Source organism: Nomascus leucogenys, chromosome 1a, assembly GCF_006542625.1.
Source record: "Nomascus leucogenys isolate Asia chromosome 1a, Asia_NLE_v1, whole genome shotgun sequence".
Taxonomy (NCBI): domain Eukaryota; kingdom Metazoa; phylum Chordata; class Mammalia; order Primates; family Hylobatidae; genus Nomascus; species Nomascus leucogenys.
Genome location: NC_044381.1, coordinates 39,133,158 through 39,152,153, shown reverse-complemented (window position 1 = coordinate 39,152,153; position 18,996 = coordinate 39,133,158). Strand labels below are relative to the sequence as shown.

The 18,996-nt window shown below is 45.4% G+C and overlaps 1 protein-coding gene across 4 annotated transcripts in view; it reads right to left on the bottom strand.

The window, feature by feature from the left end:
* Positions 1–18,996, bottom strand: part of FANCC (FA complementation group C) — a 232,015-nt gene that overhangs the window by 32,073 nt on the left and 180,946 nt on the right. For all 4 annotated transcript variants that reach the window (XM_030800598.1, XM_030800664.1, XM_030800721.1 and 1 more), the window contains one exon: positions 8,465–8,621. In XM_030800598.1, the coding sequence (XP_030656458.1) occupies positions 8,465–8,621 (157 nt within the window). The remainder of the gene's footprint in view (positions 1–8,464; positions 8,622–18,996) is intronic.

Genomic DNA, 18,996 nt, shown 5'->3' with positions numbered 1-18,996 from the left:
GCCAGTTCTACTGAAGTGTGCCTGTGTGACCTCCTCAAATGGCTAGATGTGCCTCGAGGTCAGGCCCGTGCCTGCAGCCTGTTTATTCGGTAATGGGTACATAATAATTTAGAATTATTATTGGCAAACCAGTGACCACTACCATGCTGGACTAAATCACATCGCATCTTAGTGCACTTAACAGCTTGCGTTAAGATGAGTTACAGGGGGTTCATGAAGAAGAATGAAAGGTATCTAATTTTTCCTTGAATATTTCGGTGATGGGTTCTGATTATCTGAGTCTGCAGAAGCTGGCCTCCAGTAGCCCTGGGAGCTGGGGGGAGCTTCACTGGCCCAGTCCCTGGTTCCCTATCTTTTTGGCCAGAGCTCAAAGTATGAGATGATGCCAGACGAAAATGCCCATTTGTGTTCCAAAACAGATCCTTTATAGCGGGGTCCGTAACCTTTTTGGCACCAGGGACCGGTTTCTTGGAAGGCAATGTTTCCACAGATGGGGATGGGGAGATGGTTTTGGGATGAAACGGTTGCCCCTAAGATCATCAGAGGACAACCCAATTCCAGGCATGCGCAGTCACGATGGGGCTCTGGTTCCGTGGGAAGCGAAGCCCGCTGCTCTGACAGGGGCGGGTGCCGGCGGAAAGGCTCCGGGCTCCCCTCCGCTGTGCGCCCCGGGGGCGGGAACCCCTTCTTCATAGCAGCATTCACATGTTAGTGGATCAGGCGCTATCGTAAATTCAAGTCAGAGTGCATTTGATATGACTAGCTTTGGGAAACATTGTTCACAGGCCCCCCCTCAGCAAGAAAAAAGGGGGTGCTCTGCTCTGCCCGTGCCCTGGATCACACTGAGGCAGCACCGCGCCTCCTCACGGCCTCCACGATGACATTGAGCCCGCGCCATCTAGCGTCCACTCGCCAGCACTGCTGGACCCGCCGGGCTCCAGGCAGGAGCTCTGCCACTTCTTCAGGACAGGATAATCTCCTTTTAATTATTTCAAGATTTCTAATTTGCAAGTTAAAATGTCCTATTCTTTCAATAATCTATGCTCCCTCATCCTTCACTGATGTGCATTTTTATCTAAAAGTAACCAACTTGAAATTCTTACAGATAAATTCATTATCTATGCAAGAAAATAATTTGGCAGGACCACGGTTCAAGAGAGGAGAGGCAGGTTATTTCGTGGCTTCGAACTTAGGCATGTCAGTTAATCTCCTGCTGCCCAGTCTCACTGTAAATAACAACAGTTATTAAGAGGTCACTGGATATAAGCATGGAAAATATAAAAGTTTCTGTGTATTCATAATGAAAAAATAAAACAAGGGAAAAGCAACCGTATGTCTTGAAGAAATGTGATTCATCTAAGTTTGCCAGAGCAATTTTCAAAGTTTGTACAACAACATGCCTATTGAATAAGAGTGTTTAAGATCAAATAGCACTATTATGTGCCCACAGGCAGACAGATAAGAGCTTGGAAATGCGTTGATAGAAAATAAGATCAAACTTGAAAATGGTAAAATTGAATTTCTTTTTTCTAAATGGTCAAACTATCCCAGAGCCATTCTATAGGTTTGATGCTAGTAGAGAATCATTCAATACTAATTATAGGGATTTCCAAACAGCAAAGAAAATGATGATCAGATGTAGATTAGGGCTACCATGAAAACCACTGGGGGAGCAAGGAAGACAGCTCTAACTCAGTTTGTTAGAAGAGAGTGAGAGCTTAGATATGCTCCTCTTCTGTGTGCTGTTTTCTAGCAAAATTGCTCAATCCAATGTTTTAAATGCCTGCTGGCTGTGTGGAATCTGCTTGTTCTTCCCCATACAGATGGACTCTCCTCTTAGATTTCTTTCTTTCCAAATATTTCAGACCCTTGGCTACTCTCAGCCTGCTTCCACAACCCATTTTAGCTTTTAAAACAGGTAAGAGGCCAGGAGGCAGGGGAACCTGCAGAAACAGCAACGGCAGGCATTTTGATTTGAAAACCAATCTTTTTTTTTTTTTTTTTGAGACAGGGTCTCATTCTGTTGCCAGGCTGGAGTGCAGTGGCGATCTTGGCTCACTGCAACCTCCGACTCCTGGGTTCAAACGATTCTCCTGCCTCAGCCTCCCGAGTAGCTGGGATTACAGGTGCGTGCCACCACACCCGGCTAATTTTTGTACTTTTAGTAGGGATAGGGTTTCACCGTGTTGGCCAGGATGGTCTCGATCTCCTGACCTCACCAAAAAAAAAAAAGAAAAAAAAACAGTCTCCCTTGCCACCCTACAGCTGTGAACTGCTCCTTCTCATCTGCACCCCTCACCGATGGCTTTTAAAATGAGACTCTTTATACTTTCTGAGCACATAATTTCAGGGTCAGTGAGTCCCCTCATGAGGACTGGAGTACTACAGGTCAGGCATATGTCCCAGCAACATCAAATCACAAAAGCAATCTTAAGCTATTTTGGAAGATAATCTTCCAAACAGAATTAAGGTTTTAATACATGCTTCTTTGGAAGCTGTATCTTCCCCCCTAAATCTCTGTAGCATCTTCATGAGTGATGACGCAGGCATCTAACCTCTGATCCTGTTTTATTTGTAAGGTGGGGGCACTCCAGTAACACACCAGAGGTCACGCTGCAACCCAGGGCTCTGAAGCCCCATGACTAGGGCCATTATTTTTCTATAAAAGTGAGGAAAGAAAATAAACCTTTTGTGGTTTCCATCTGTTTGTTTTTCTCCATCCTACCAAAATCTGTTCCTTCTCAAGCTGTCTCTTCTCCATCTGGCCTAACGATTTCCACGGGCAGATCATTTCAACTCGAGGGGAGCTACGTCAGCAGAGGTCTTCAATAACATGAGTCTTGTCCTTCCCTCCCTATCTCCCCCAGTCTTTTCACTGAATGCCCAGGATGACTAGGGGGCGAAGATGGAGAGCTCTGGGTTCTGCCTTCCCTCTTGTATAGACCCGATTGTTCTGCTAGGTGTGCATCCCCTTGGGCTAACAAGAGCTTTCCCTCTGATCTCCCCTCATGGCTACCCAGAACTGCATTGTTTATCTCCCCTCCACCTAGAAAGACAGCCCATCTTCATCCCTCAAAACACAAGGGAAGACAAAGTCAACATGGACTCAACACACAATAACCATGGTCTCAATGCCTGTTTTGGAGGGGAGGCAAGGGAGAGGCCAACTTGTCACTCTGCACCATGAACTGTGCAAATTACACAGGCTCTTGTGCCCGGTCCTTGATGTTTACTTAAGCTGTTATTTTCATACCAACTCACCAATGATTATTACAAGCCACTTGCCACTTGAAAGAGGCCTGAGAACACAGAAGAACAGAATTCTCAGGAAGAAGCATTTCTTTTTTTCTGTCATTTGCTAATTCTGTGTGTGTGTGTGTGTGTGTGTGTGTGTGTGTGAGAGGGAGAGAGAGAGAGAGAGAGAGAGAAAGAATAGGGAAAAGGAGACGGACAGAAAACAAACCAAAAAGGGAAATTAGACTATGATTTAAGGTAATTCACAGACAAAAGCAAATCCCTTTTAGAAAAAATAAAAAGGCAGTGAAGGAACAGAAAAAATTATCAAGTACTTTCCATCTATCACCTTTCATAGGTATATTCACCTTAAAAATAAAGAAGGAAATAGCAGATGACAGAGAAGCTGAAGTTCATTAAGCCTGGAATAGATTCTTTCCTGATATTTTCATGTACTTGCATGTAGCTTAAATATTTACTTAGGAAATGGGTCATTTAAAGAATCAGCTGATAGGCAGCTTCCCTCCAGTTTACCCAGCAGCCAGACAATCCCGTCCCACTGTGTAGCTGTTTCTGAGCCACTGTTCTCTCCACAGTGGGAAGCCCTTGTTGTTAATATGTGCATATTCACCACAAAATACCTTTCTTCTTAAAAAGAAGATTCTTCATAAGAGTCATTTCATCAGTGAACTCCTCTACTGAATTGAAAAATGATTTGGCTTGAGAAAAACCTATTTATACAAAACCTTCACATCTATCATGTACAATGAGGCACCTTTATAAATATGTAGTTTTTATTATGCCATTTGCTTCTTTTCTATTTTCAAAATACTAAATATAAGACTCTAAATATCCCTTTTACATTTTCAGATCTATTTTGTTTTAAAACATTCAGGTTCCTTTTAACAAATTTGAGCTCGGAAAAATTATTCTTTCTTTTTAATCTTTACCAGATGTTGTTTATACACAAACAATTTTTTCAGTACTCCATAATGCAATTATTGTTGAATTAGTGATAAATCTGTCATTCCTGGGCTTAAGAACTTAACAAGTACCAAACGTACTTTTGCGTCTTAAATTTACATGTGCTCTCCTCTGTGTTTGGACACAGAGGATGCCCAGCACCCCTCCCCCACCTGAAGTCCTTCTAGCCTTGCCCAGTGGCCTCTATCCAATTAGCCCGAGTAGCCCAAGCCGGAAGAAAGCTCCTCAGCTCCCTGCTGCTTCACAGCTCAGCCTGAGTGGCAATGACCCCTACGTCCACCCCTGCTTTGTTTTTGGGTGTTTTCCTCTCTCCCTTCATCTCTGGCCACAAGGTCTGTATCCCCAACTGCAATTCCAACTGAAATTCCATTGCAAGGAAACTTGCAATGTGGGCCTCTTTCTTCACAGAGACGATGCTGGAGGATCTGGTGCCCCCCTGAGGCTAATTCTGGAAAGTGCAACTCCAGTCCAAGACGCAGAACCTCCCAGCTTTTAGCCCCACACATCAGCCAGCACTACTAGACTACTGCTAAATTATCTACTTCAGCTCTTGTTCAATTACATGCACCACATTAAAGAGCTCAAAAGGAAGTGCTGAAAAGACTGAAAAAGCAGGAAAAGAAAACCCTGGCATGTTAGTGAAAAGCTACTTAAGCACAGCAAACTGACAATATCACCCCGGATGTGGAGTGAACTCTTCAGCACAATATTTTACCAAGGAGGAGCTGCACATTGGGAGTCTGTGTAAAGGAAGTTTCTTTTTCTTTCTGAAGTGCTACAATTGCTACCTGGAAAATGAGGGAAAAAAACACAACCTATCCCATATCGAGGAGGATACTGAGGTATCTAGACGCTTTTTAGTCTTAAGTTCTTATTAGATAAAGTAATCTTTTGAATTGAGCCATAAAGATTTTTAGGTAGGAGAGAAAATGAAGCATATTCTGATATCAAATCTTAGCAGAAACAACTCTGCCTCCTGGGCGCCTCCTCTGCTCCTTTCTTCTGGGGACAAGTCTGCCTGGGAAGGTGAGGCTAGCTCCTCTGGACCCAGCTGTGGGCAGGCTCTGCCGGCAAATGGGAGGGCATGGGAATCGGGTACCTTCCGGCCCTGGCATGCAGCTTGCCAGCCAAGCACAGTGCCACCCTGACACCCTGCAGGCACTTTTCATTCCAATGTGGAATCCAAACAATAGCTTTCTGGGCTCCACAAACAGAATTGTAACTGGAAAACATAACATGCTTCTAATTTGGGGCCAGCTTTGGGAAACTGAACAATACCAAGAAGGCTGCATAATTAACAAGTGGCTTTCACTGCTGTCGGTGACATCAGTTTTTAAGGTCAGGTCTGAAGCTATGGATTATGGTCTTCCCGTGCCCATGCTGTCAAGGAAAACACAAGACCATCTGCTTTTGAAACGTTTCAGTCTGTACAGTAAATGACAATCTAGGGCTAATACCTCGCTTGATGTAGAAGCTACCAACTGTGGCAGACAGCATGACTTGAGGGCAGTCCAGTCCACCACACGGAAGCCAAAGGGGAAGCCTCAAAAGTGAACGGGCTTTGAAAACTTCTCTTTTATTTTAGATGTTAAATACATACATAGTCATTTGGAACTCAAGTAATACGAGACTAATCCCTCATTATTCATGGTCTTAATGGAAAATATCAGACCTGCGAGTCCAAGAGGCCAAAGAACATTTGGGAAGGTCATTTCACTTTGTACAACCTGTACCACACTTTTATCTTTTCTTTTTGTTAAATTTTGGTAACTATAGAATTTCCAGGACTCATTCTGGATAGTCCCAAGAGAGAGAAATATAATTAACAGTGCTCTATATAAAACACAAGTTATGTAGACCATCACACTTTAATTACTCTCAGAATCCAACTCTAATGTAATAGGCATCAGGTTTCCTCTGGATCACAGCGCAGCAGTCTCATGCTATCTGAGTCTTAGAGATCTCTCTGATACTTCCATACAGTCCTGTCACTGCACCAAGATACTGCACTGCGATAAATGAATCAGATGATGCAATTAGGAAGCAGGCTCTTCAGGTTACCCCTGCAATCACTTAGCCACGTCACAGGCCTATTCCAACCTGCCTGGCTTTCTGGCACTGCAGGCCCAGGATGCTGAGGAGAACAGCCCACACCAATCAGGGGCTTCCAGCCATCGTCTGTATTGTAATTACCTCCTTGAACCATGAGGCACAGAGAGGTCACATCCTGCCAATGCCACAATAAATTAAACCAAATAACACCCTCTAGAATCTCCCTTTAGCCATAATAGAAGCTCTGAAGTTCTGCACACATGATCCCGATAAAAGCTTTTGTAAGTCAACTGACTTCAAAGCTGTGTGACTCGTGGGAGATTACTGTAAACTACAAACTGGAGACAGCATTATACAGTTACGGGCAATGGGACGGCCTGCGTTCTCTGTCTTGCATCTGCCATGCTCACCACAGTGCTGCTCAGGCATGAGGGCCACAGGCAAAAAGGACATGGAGAAGGTTCAGAGAAGAATCCAAGGATTAAGGAAAGGCTGGAAAAAAGGCAATGGGACTAGAATTTTTCAGTAGGGAGAAGACTTAAGGAAAACGTCATAAGCACCCTGGGAGCAAGCATATAACCCAGTTACTATTATTTTGCCACTGAAAAGGGACCAGAGAAACTGAAATCCTAGTATGCACATATAAGTTAGAAATAGATTTAGCAGACAATAAAGGTAATTTATGACCTTGAATCACCAGGAATGGGCTGTCAGAGGGCTTCTGGAAGTCATGATTTATTTTGAATTGTACTGCAACCATTTTAAAATAAGGTGCATTCCGATTTCTTGCCTTAATATACGACTCTTTTGGATGGTAAAGTTAGGTAGTAATTATCCTTAAGAAATCTGTTTGGGCTCTCTCAGTCTTAATACACACGTCTTCCTTTCTCTTCTATCGTGGTAAACTTTCAAGTCAGGTGGGATCAGTGAGTGCAGCCTGAGGTACAGGTGAAAGCAGCGTGGCTGTCAGCACCTGCAACCCTATGCACATCGCTCTGGGAGGCCAAGGGGAAGGGTGAAAGGGGCCATGAAACAAGGGGAGAAATGGGATTGAGGAGGAAGGCAACTGATTCCATTAGGATTTCCTTAAACAGTCTCCAACTAGAAAGAGAAAGAAAGAACACAGAAGTCCCAACTGAACTAAACAAGTTGAAGGCCTCTAGGAGGTAGGGGTTGTATGAGCTCAGGACAAGTGCGCACAGCCAACCTCAGGGACTTCCTCAGTCTCAGCTCAAGGGTGAGGGTGAACACTCCCTCCTTCCCAGTGTCTCGGCCACCAACTAAAGACCAGACTGTTCACTGTGGCTCTTGGAACTCACTTTCTCCACTTGCAGGAAGCAGGAAGAGGTGGAAGGCAATCTCTGTGCCACATCCCTGCAGGTTACGAAAGCTAAAGGGAAAAAGGGCAGAGTCCACTGGAGCTCCTGGAAGACAGAGGCTGCGGCACCATGGCACCTGCAGGTTTCTGAATCATTTTTTCAGGGTGCCTTAGTCTTTATTCCTGTCCTTACAAAATGTGCTCCAATCCCACAGAGCTGCCTCCCACAAAGGAAGATGACTGGCGAGTCAGTGGTGGCGAGGGCCACTGAGAGCCCAGGGTGCCAGACACCGGGCCAGGCGGTGGATGTCCACGGGGGCTGGAGTCCCCAGCTACACAGTCCTGAGCAGGAAGGGAGCTGGGTGCCACCGCACAGTGGAGGGTGAAGGCAGGTGGCCTCACACCAAAAGAAAACTTACAGAAGTCTTAGCAGGTTCTGCTGCTTTAACCATTTTTCTGGGGTTTTGTGTCTCTTGAGTATTTCATCTTTCCTCTAGTGAAGAGCTACAAGTTTATTTTTTGAATGTTTTTAATTGATTCTTTCTCTTACCCAGAAGTTCATTTCCAAAACTTATTTTCTATGCTGAAATAAGAAATACTGTTTTTAAAAAGTCTGTTGTGCAAATGTCAATTCTTGTGAACATGTGATATACAGCATATCAATCAAGTAAACCTCAGATCTCTCCCTGCATGCTCCAAGGATGCAGAAAAGCCCCCATGTTAGAGATTTCAAAAATAAAATGTAAATACATGATTATTTATAAAGGTTCCAATTGCTCTTCTGTTTACATCCCCCCCTTTCATTCTCTGACTAAAAGAAATGATTCCCAGCATCTCCTTCAAGGATTTTTCCCTTCATCAAAACCCAGCACGTACCAGCGATGAATCTTTTATAAAGCATTCGATCCTTCTCAGACAATTTCTCTCACTGGAGATTAGCTTTTCAAAAAGATGCAGCATTGCTTTTTCAAGGCTGGGAAGGTGCCGAAGCCAGAGGCAGACTACAGCCGACATGGGGAGAGAAATCTTCTTCCTTTCAGAAAGAAATAAACAAAATTTCAAATAGAAATGGCTCACTGAAAAAAGAAGATTTAAAAAAGTTCAAAATGCAATCACTAATCCAATTTGTGAGACTTCTCATCATGGTCACAGCAGTGGCTAATAATTTATAGAATCAGTGAATATTTACCAAGTGCTCATTTGCAAAATAATGTGAATATGCTTCCACTTCAACTCACCTTAAGAAATCAGAAATGCTCAGGAAAAAAATTGCTTTCAAAAAGAATAAGCAAATGTCTAGTGATGGAAGAAAGAGGGAGCGATAAAAAACGGGATAGAAAAGGCCTTGGGATGCCCAGTCCCTAACTGAAGAAATAGGCATGTTCAAACATGTGTAATCATGCCTCACAATAGGGACGCGGACCTGGGTTTCAGTCCTAGCACCACTGCCTACTAACTGTATGATCTCAGAGAAGTTAACCTCAGTTTATTCATCTGTAAAATGGGCCTATCTCCTTCACAGTGTTCTTGTAATGCAACAACACACGTACAGTGATTAGCACAGTGCTTGGCACATAAATATTCAATAACTGTAATTATAATCGGTTGCTTGAAAGTTGAAAATATTTCTAACAATTTCAAGGCCAGATGCAGTGGCTCACACCTATAATCCCAACACTTTGAGAGACTGAGGTGGAAGGATCACTTGAGCCCAGGAGTTCAAGACCAGCCTGGTCAAATAGCGAGGCCCTGCCTCTACAAAAAAAAATTTCATTTTTTAAAATTAGCCTGGCATGGTGATAGCACACCTGTAATCCCAGCTACTTGAGAGGCTGAGGCAGGAGGATCGCTAGAGCCCAGGAGGCTGAGGCTGTAGTGAGCTGTGTTCACATCACTGCACTCCAACCTGGGTAAAAGAGCAAGACCCTGTCTCAAAAGAAAAAAATCCAATTTCATATATGGTGGTTATGGCCTAGTTGATGCACTGGACCTTAAGTATGATACTGGATAGGTTAGCAGGACTGGGGATCAAAGATGCCTTTAAAAAAAAAAAAGATGCAAAGTCGTGCTCTCTCACCCAGGCTAGAGTGCAATGGTGTGATCAAAGTTCCCTGTAACCTCAAACTCCTAGGCTCAAGTGATCCTCCTGCATCAGTCTCCTCAGTAGCTGGGACTACAGGTGCACGTCACCACATCTGGCTATTTTTTTTCTTGTAAAGATGGGGGTCTTGCTATTTTGCTCAGTTTGGTCTTGAACTCCTGGCCTCAAACAATCTCCCTGCCTTGGCCTCCCAAAATGTTTGGATTACAGGCCTGAGCCCCAGTACTCCCCAGACACAACCATATTGTGTAGCTACATTTGTTTATAAAGTAAAATATATTAAGGTCCTTTTGTGTCAGTGAATTGGGGCTCCACTTCCCCTCCCTGGAGTGAGCATGAGGGGCACGTGTCTGACTCTGAGCCCCGACTGCTGGCTCTGGGATACAGTAGAGCTGTCCCCAAGAGCCACCTGCCCTTTAGCTGCACATCCCAGACAATGGGTGCTTCCCAGTGGGTGCTTTTCAAACTTGATGTCTTTATTCATTAATCTCCCTCCTGTCTTGCCCCAAGAAAAACAAGCAAATAGAAATGAAGCCACATGTACACAAATCTTGAGGTGGGGAAAAGAGGGCAGCATGTGTGTCCCAAGGCCTGACTTTCCAGTAGTCACTGTCACCCCCTCCCACTCTCTGGCTGCCACACAGGCTACTGCTATTAATAAGGAAAACTAAAGTGGGGGCATAAGCTCCCCCTGACCCAACAACCCCTTCAAGGCCTGTCCCTTCACCATGACTTTTGGGCCACTTCTCTGCGGAGCTGGTGTGAAGCCCAGCAACTGAGTCCAGGGACAGGAAGGGACAGAGCAGGGGACATGGGGAGCAGTTCCTAGAGGTTTCACTTTTTCTGCTTGCTTGGTGTAGCTCCTGCAGACCTTGTCCAGGGTTGACCCTGGGGCAAGAGCAGCAGGGAAGATGCTGAAGACCCGGGGAGACTGCGGAGGAGCTGGCAGAAGGCAAGGGAAAGGGAGGGAGGGCACATTCACCTCAGAGCCTTCTGATCTCACGTTCACACCCTGAGCTTCAATTTGTCCAGGACCCATGGGCAGGCCTCGTTCCTCATCTCCCCACCTCCCACACCTGGCAAAGCCCTGCCATGGTGCCACACCCCCTCAATACTGGACATGCCATTTACTCAGATGAAAAGAAGGGAAGAAATGATTTCTGGAGGATTTACTAAGAGATCAGTTTGAGGTGTGTGGATTTGGAGTGTCTTGAGGCACAACCAAGCAGAGATATTCGATAGGTCCTTGAATATCCAAGGTGGAAGCTCTGGGAGAGGAATGGGCTGAAGGTACACATTTGGGTGTCAGAACCCCAAGGGAGGAAGCTCTGAGTGCGGAGGCAGGCAGGGGAGGAGGAGCAGCTGCAGACAGCAGGAGGCGCAGAAGCAGAGGACCCTGTCACCAGAGCACGAGAAGACACAGGCCTCGGGCAGGAAGTGTGCCTCTGAGCAGTGCTACAGAGGGGTGAATGAACCCTGGGTGTGCCAGGCAGGCCCTGGACGGCAGCGCATGGCAGACAGAGGAGAGGAGCGGAGGTGAAGCCAGGACTGCAGACAGGACTTCAGAGGACTGGCAGTGACGGGAGCGATCCCAGACGGCGGCCCAGAGGTGGGGCCTAGTGTGCTCCTGAAAGGCTGCCAACGGGCAAGGCGCAGAGGAGTGGGAGAGGCTGAAGAGCAGTGGCTGGAATGATGCTGTTTCGCTTGCACTTGAATCCTCAAAACAGCCCTACAAAACAGGTACAAAATTATCCCCTCCCCGCACAGAAGAGGCAGCTGAAATCAGAGAGGACCAGGACTCGCAGCAGGGCGGCTGAGGTTGGAGTAAGTACAGGACCACGCTGGCTCTGAGGAGGGGTGCAAGAAGCCGGGCCTGGGCTCAGCAGAACAGCGGGCAGCTTTACTAGGTGGGCCAGACGCCGTGCCTGTGCTTATGCCCCTTGTGAAGAGGAAAGGCTCTTCCATCCAGGTGGTCAGCCAATTCTAGCCGCATCAATGGAGCCCTGGGGAGGGGTTCCTGTCCAGTAATCATGGGGAAGCAGAACACCCCTGGGTGTGGAGAGGGTGCTCATAGCTTCTCATGGAGTCAGGAAGCTCTGAATAGGAGAGTTCACCTCTCAGTGGCTCCTCCCTTCTCAAGCAGCAGTGCTGGCTTTGACCAGCTTTCCTCATGCCTTATCTTTTCTCAGGATCCATGTAACATGAATCTGTACATCATTGGAAAGGCGTTTCACTGCAATGAGAGGTCTTCTGCCAGCACCACATCCTGGCCGAGAGCCATGGCATGGTGTTTGTCATTCATCCCGCCAGGTGGTGGTGGGGATGCTGCTGCAGCACTCGGGCCAGGCCGCCAGGAGCAGCAGCAAATTCACATGAACCAATGCAGAACCGACCTATTCTGTTTAGCATAGTCACGCAAGCACACGAGTCACACTCCAGTCAGTAAAGCGCGTGATGCGCCCACTCTAGTTTGAAAACGATGTGTGTTAATAGCTGTCTTTTTATTAGAGCCTTGATTCAGAGCACACCCTACTAATTGCTGTGAGTGATTACGTTTATGGACCCGTGTTTAATATTTGGATAGATTTTGCTCTAAAACCTCAGTAACTTAACTCTTTGTAATCACTCCTGAATGAAGGAATCGCCGAAGCAGTATCATCTTGATATGTTGCCTAACAGAATTTGGCCGAGCCAACATACTTGCATTCTACATGGTGCTCTGAACCAGGCTGGCTTTAAATAAACAAGCAAATCACAGAAAAAGAACTGCAAATGGCCTATAAAAATGTGCAGCTCTCTAATCCCAGCACTTTGGGAGGCCAAGGCGGGCGGATCACGAGGTCAAGAGATCGAGACCACAGTGAAACCCCGTCTCTACTAAAAATACAAAAAATTGGCCGGGCGTGGTGGCGGGCGCCTGTAGTCCCAGCTACTCGGAGAGGCTGAGGCAGGAGAATGGCGTGAACCTGAGAGGTGGGTCTTGCAGTGAGCCGAGACTGCACCACTGCACTCCAGCCTGGGCGACAGAGCGAGACTCTGTCTCAAAAAAAAAAAAAAAAAAAAAAAAATGTGCAGCTCTCCCATCTAATTAACAGTAAAGGAAGGGAAACGCACCGACGCGGTCTCAGTTTCACCCTCTCCGTGTAGGCGCTGAGAAGAGTGACAACACCCAGTGCTGGGGTAGGCAGGGGGTGCACCTCCTCACAGGCAGGCAGGCACTGGCTTCACATGGCCAGTCATGTGGTGCCACTGAAGAAAATGCAAGACACACACCCCTCTGTGTTAATCATCGTACTGCTGTGAATTTCCCTGGCAGAAATAGAAACATCAGTTTAAGGATATTTACTGCAATCCTTAAATATGATAAGGACAAAACTATAAACACTGCGGTGTGCACCCACGGGGACGGCGGAACAGAGTGTGGGCCTCATGCCACGGGGTATGCCTCTATTTCAAATGAGCTGGATCCATGTCCTGAGAGGGGTATTTAAGACACGCTGGTTAAAAAGCAGGTTCTGGAGTGATGTGGCTATGGTGTAATGCTGCTTTTGTTTTGACAATGAGCAGACAATGGCTTTATATGGACTTTATGTTTAACAAGCATAAGGTATGGCTACCAGAATTACCGCAGGGTGAGAAGGAGGAGGTAATGAACATTTTCTGTATATGCCTTGTGCGGTATTGTTTGACCTGATAAAATGAATATATATATATATATTCATTCATTCTGTGGAAAATTTAAAGGGCCAATAAAGTAAAAAAGAAAAAAATGTTTTTAGGGAGACTAAAAAATTTCATTCTGTTCAATGTGTTAGTAACAGAAACGCTAAGGTTGTCCTTTTTCTTCTCTATACTGGTTCCATCCATCCTGCCTGGAATTGACCAAAATCATGAATTCAAGAAAACAGAGTAAGATAAAAACTTGACTCCCCCAAATCCCTACCTAATAATTGGGAGAATTTTCTGTATCGTAGTTATGTTTTAGGAAATAGGGCGGACATTTAGAATTTATGTGTAATACATTACTATTTTCTCCTTTAAAATAATGACCAGTAGACTTCCAGTCAGGGCTCCACCTAGAAATCTGATTTACAGTGACAGCGTCTGCCATGAGGCAGGGAGGCCTGGACAGGACGCTCTCCCCTGTCCAACAGACTCTTCCAAAAGATGCCTCCTTGACATTTAGAAAACTCTACTTTGTTTCCCCCAAATACTCAGTTTAGTGAGGCAGTTGTGTTTTCTCATCCTTTACAAAAAGAGGTAGCAGGTAAAGAAATTGGTCCAACTGCTTACTAAATAATTTTGGCTCCACATATTTTTATAGCTACAAAAAAACAAAACAAAACAAAACCAGAATGCAGAATTAAATTCACAAGAAAGGTTCTTGATGAGGGAGGCCCATCTGAGAGGTTGTGTTCTAAAGCTGTCTGAGCGGTAGAGGGGAGGCCGGGGCTTCCTCAGCCAAGACAAAGGTGCGCTGGCAACAGTCCACCTTTTCAAACCAGAAAGAGATCAAGGCTGTTTGGGTTGCCAGAGAAACTCACAAAACTTGGATTTAACTGTTATGGGGAATTGCTTAATTCCAAGGAACTGAAAAGAACACTGTTTGATCCTAAAGTTGTATTTAGGTGACAGCCTGATCTAAGCAATGCATCATAATTCAGACAAAAGTTGCCATCATCATCATCTACATGTGCAGAGCAGCTCACTTCTCAAAAGGCAGCCACCAACAAGCAGAATAAATGTCCAAACCCAAACACACCAGAATGTCTGGCAATTACACGTCAATATCAGCAGATTTTTATTAGAAAAGTAAAGTTTTCTGTGACTAAATTTGTGACTGTATCTTTTTTTTTTTTTGAGACGGAGTCTTGCTCTGTTGCCCAGGCTGGAGTGCAGTGGCACGATCTCGGCTCACTGCAAGCTCTGCCTCCCAGGTTCACGCCATTCTCCTGCCTCAGCCTCCTGAGTAGCTAGGACTACAGGCGCCCGCCACTTCGCCCGGCTAACTTTTTTAATGTTTTTAGTAGAGACAGGGTTTCACCATGTTAGCCAGGATGGTCTCGATCTCCTGACCTCGTGATCTGCCCACCTCAGCCTCCCAAAGTGCTAGGATTACAGGCGTGAGCCACTGCGCCCGGCCTCTGACCGTATCTTATTAAGGTTAAAAAAACAGGATGTGGCCGGGCACAGTGTCTCAGGCCTGTAGTCTCAGCACTTTGGGAGGTCGAGGAGGGTGGTTTGCTTGAGTCCAGGAGTTCAAGACCAGCCTGGGCAACATGGCAAAACCCAGTCTCTACCAGAAATACAAAATAATTAGCAAGGCATGGTGGCACATGCCTGTAGTCCCAGTCACTCAGGAGGCTGAGGTGAAAGAATCACCTGAGCCTGGGAGGTTGAGGTTACAGTGAGCCATGACTGTACCACTGCACCCTAGCCTGGGTGACAGGGTGAGACCCTGTCTCAAAAAAAAGGTGTGAGGAAGTCTCTCAGTTTCAATCATGGATAAACAATATTAATAGAAATGGGAGTTTCAGTTACTGCTAATTCTTTGCCACCTTTCTGTCCTTGGTATTATGCTGACTTTTCTTTGTTTAAACGCTCACCTATATGATTTGACAACATTTAAATCTGGATTTTTCTTAGATCTAAGTTGAAAATAACATAAACCCAGTATCTTGATTGTAGGTCGGCCCTTTCTTGTAATTTACGTTTTCATTTCCAGAGGTCTCATTTTCCTGATTTGTAAAATGGCTAGAGCGATGCTGAGGGTATTCAAAAGAATCTGTGGCTCCTCAAGAGTAATTCTAGTTAGGCTCCTTTTTTGGGGTAACTTGATATGCAAGAGCATAACAGATGAGTAAACTAAATAAATACATAAATTAGTCAAGAAGCATAAACTAGGTTCTTCTGATAGATAATGAATTGTTTTCTTATTAAGCATTGTTGGAAGCCATATTAGCTCTTTCAGCAATGGGAATTAAGCTTACATCTGGTTTTAGTTCAGCGATTCTTTTGTTAGGGGGAAAAATATGAGTTTGCAAAAACCTAATACTACACATTGTCAAAAATAATACAATTACTAGAGTCAATAATGGTAACAGTAATATGCTAACAGTTTGTGGGGTTTTTTTTTTTTTTTTTGAGACAGTTTTGCTCTTGTCACCCAGGCTGGAGTGCAATGGCACGATCTCGGCTCACTGCAACCTCTGCCTCCCGGCTTCAAGCAATTCTCCTGCCTCAGCCTCCTGAGTAGCTGGGACTACAGGCACCCGCCACCACACCTGGCTAATTTTTGTATTTTTAGTAGAGATGGGATTTTACCATGTTGGCCAGGCTGGTCTTAAATTCCTGACCTCAGGTGATCCACCCGCCTCAGCCTTCCAAAGTGCTGCGATTACAGGTGTGAGCCACTGTGCCTGGCCACTAACAGTTATTTTTATTTTTCAGAGACAGGGTCTTGCTACATTGCCCAGGCTGCACTTGAACTCCTGGCCTCAAAGTGATTTTCCTGCTTGGGCCTCCTGAGTAGCTGCGATTACAGGTGTGTGCCACTGTGCCTGACTTTTTATTTTTTATTTTTATTTTTTAAAGCCTATAGCACCTGCTACTCCCCAGGCCCAACCCCCCTCAGCTTCTGAGATCAGGCAAGACTGGGCACATTTAGGGTGGAGTGGCTGTAGACGCCAATGGTTACGGGGTATTTACTGTGGATACCAGGCACTGTGCTAAGAATATTACAGTCATTCAACCCATTTAAATCTTAGTGTAAGTATTTGTCCTAGTTTGTAAGTTTATTTCTGTTATCCCACTATACTTATAAAAGGGATCTCTTTTAACTCTCAGAAGTGGCATGGTCTAGAATTTAAATCATATGGCCACCCTATTTAACACTCAGAGCCACCCCTGAGCTGCGAGTGTTAGAGTGGTCAGAGACTGGTATGTCAGTCACTCCCACTACTAGGAGCTGTTTTTACTCACAGAGCGCTTCTCACACTCACTGCGTGGATTTTCTTCCTCCACACAAACCAATGCTCCCAACTCTCTAGACACCAACTGAGTGTCCAGTGATTCAATTCTGACACCACCTGGTGTTAGCACACACCCCACAGGTTAAGGGCTCAGTCCCACAAGACTGCCCCCACTTCAGATGCCAATCACAGGTCTGGGCCTCTCATTCTTCTGACCAACTAGCTATAAAATCAGAGGTTCCAATGATCCTCTCCTCAGGTTTAATAATTTGCTAGAATGGCTCACAGAACTCAGGAAGACACTTTACTTGCCATTACCAATTTATTCTGAAAGATACAACTCAGGAACAGCCACATGGAAGAGATGCATAGGGCCAGGCGTGGGGGAAGGTTCAGAGCTTCCGGGCCCTCTCCAGGCACGTCACCTTCCCAGCACCTGGATGTGACCACCAACCTGGAAGCTATTTGAACTCCACAGTTTAGGTTTTTTATGGAGGTCTCACATTGTAAGCACGACTGATTAAATCGCTGGCCAGTAGTGATCAGGTCGAACTCTGGGGGTCAGGTGTGGTTGGTTCCTCTGGCTACCAGCCCCCCTCCTGAGGCTATCTGGGGGCCCACCAGGAGTCACTTCATTAGCCTACACTCAGGTGTAGTGAAAAGGGACTTATGAATAATAACAGATGTTCTTCTCACCTCATCACTCATGAAATTCCAAGGGTTTTAGGAGCCTGGATGAAGACCAAAAGCACATTTCTTATTATATCACGAGATCACCGTCATGCCTTCATTCTTTTTTTCACTTGTTCACTGTCTCATTCATTCAGGCATATAGAACAAATTCTCCAACCAGTCTTCAAGCTTCTCAGTATTTTTGAAGCAGTGGATTCGGATGACCTCAGAGGACATGTCATGCTGAATTACTTATACTCCAGACTTACAAAAGGACCTCAGCAGCCCGCCCAGGAAGGTTTTATGCAATCTGTAGCCTGCAGGCGCCTATGATGGCAGCCCCAGGGACAGACATGAGAAGTTGACATTTAGGCCAAGAAATTTAAAAGTTCCTCTAGGTTATCTAAACCATAAAGAGGGGCAAGCAACTGCTGTTTAAAAGACAGGCAGCCCATTGCTGAAAATATCTGACTGCATTTGGAAGCCAAGGCCAAAGACACCAGCCAGTTGTCAAACAGATGAAATTCCACTGGTGTACTGTGGTAAGCAAATAGTTGGAAGGCTAAACATGGGGTAGGGTGCATTGGTCAAAGAAAGCGTGTGGTTTCCAAATGACCACGCAGCATATCTGGGGAGGGGGTGCTGGGCGCGGCTGGTAATTTGCACTGATTGATTGGATCAGCCTCGCTGTGTCAACATGTGGCTGGGATGTTCCATCTACGGGAAAGTGTCCATGGAGAGGCTCCAGCTCTTACGCCACTGCTTGGGGAACTTGCTGAGCTGAAGCCACAGGATTTGGACACACTGAAGACCACCCAGCACTTCTGGACAGTCTGTCCCTTATGGATTAGCAGACATAACTTTCCAAACCAAATAAATTTTATGAGTTGTTGAGGGAGAACGTGCTATCACAAGCAAAATTACAAGCAAGGGAGTGTGGGCCTGCTTGGGGAGCTGCTGCCCTCAGCGTCCCTGAGCACTGTGCTGGAGCAGGAGTAGCTGTTCTCTGAGCACGTCGCCTGGCCAGTGATTTCTCAAACAGCTTTTGGGGTTTCACAGAGGACCAGGAGTATTCACCTCCAAATTCCCTTTAATTCAGCTCTTGCTGAAAGAGTAAGGTTAGACACGGGGGTGGCTGAGACCATATTCTCCTGTGAAGTATATTCCTAGATAAATCAAGAAGGGAGCTGCCACAGTGAAAGGCAAGAGCATTTTAGTTAAATATTCTTTGTAAGTATTTTGAAAAATCGCCGTGGAGAGTAAAAATGCCAGTTGGTGTGATCTGCGGTGGCGCCGTGAAGCGTGTGCTCCCATTGCGGGTGTCGGGCACTGTGAGGAAAGAATCAAGCGCCGCGCCACACGTTCACAGCACCCTTTACTCAGTATCTCACATAAGGACCAAACATAACGCTCGGACTCCTCAGGAAGCTCACTCCACTTACTGGGTGAATTTTGACAGAAGGTTTAGAGTAGGTAGAAAAAAGGCCATTTTATTTTTTTAGCCATGAAACCTGCATTTTGACCATTTTTCGAAATATCAAGTGACTTAATCTTCTATTTCTCTTTTTACATCTCACTTTCACAAAATCCTGGATTATAACCTTTCATATAAACTGAAATTAAAATATGTATCCTAATTTTTAAGAGTTATAGATTTAAAAAAT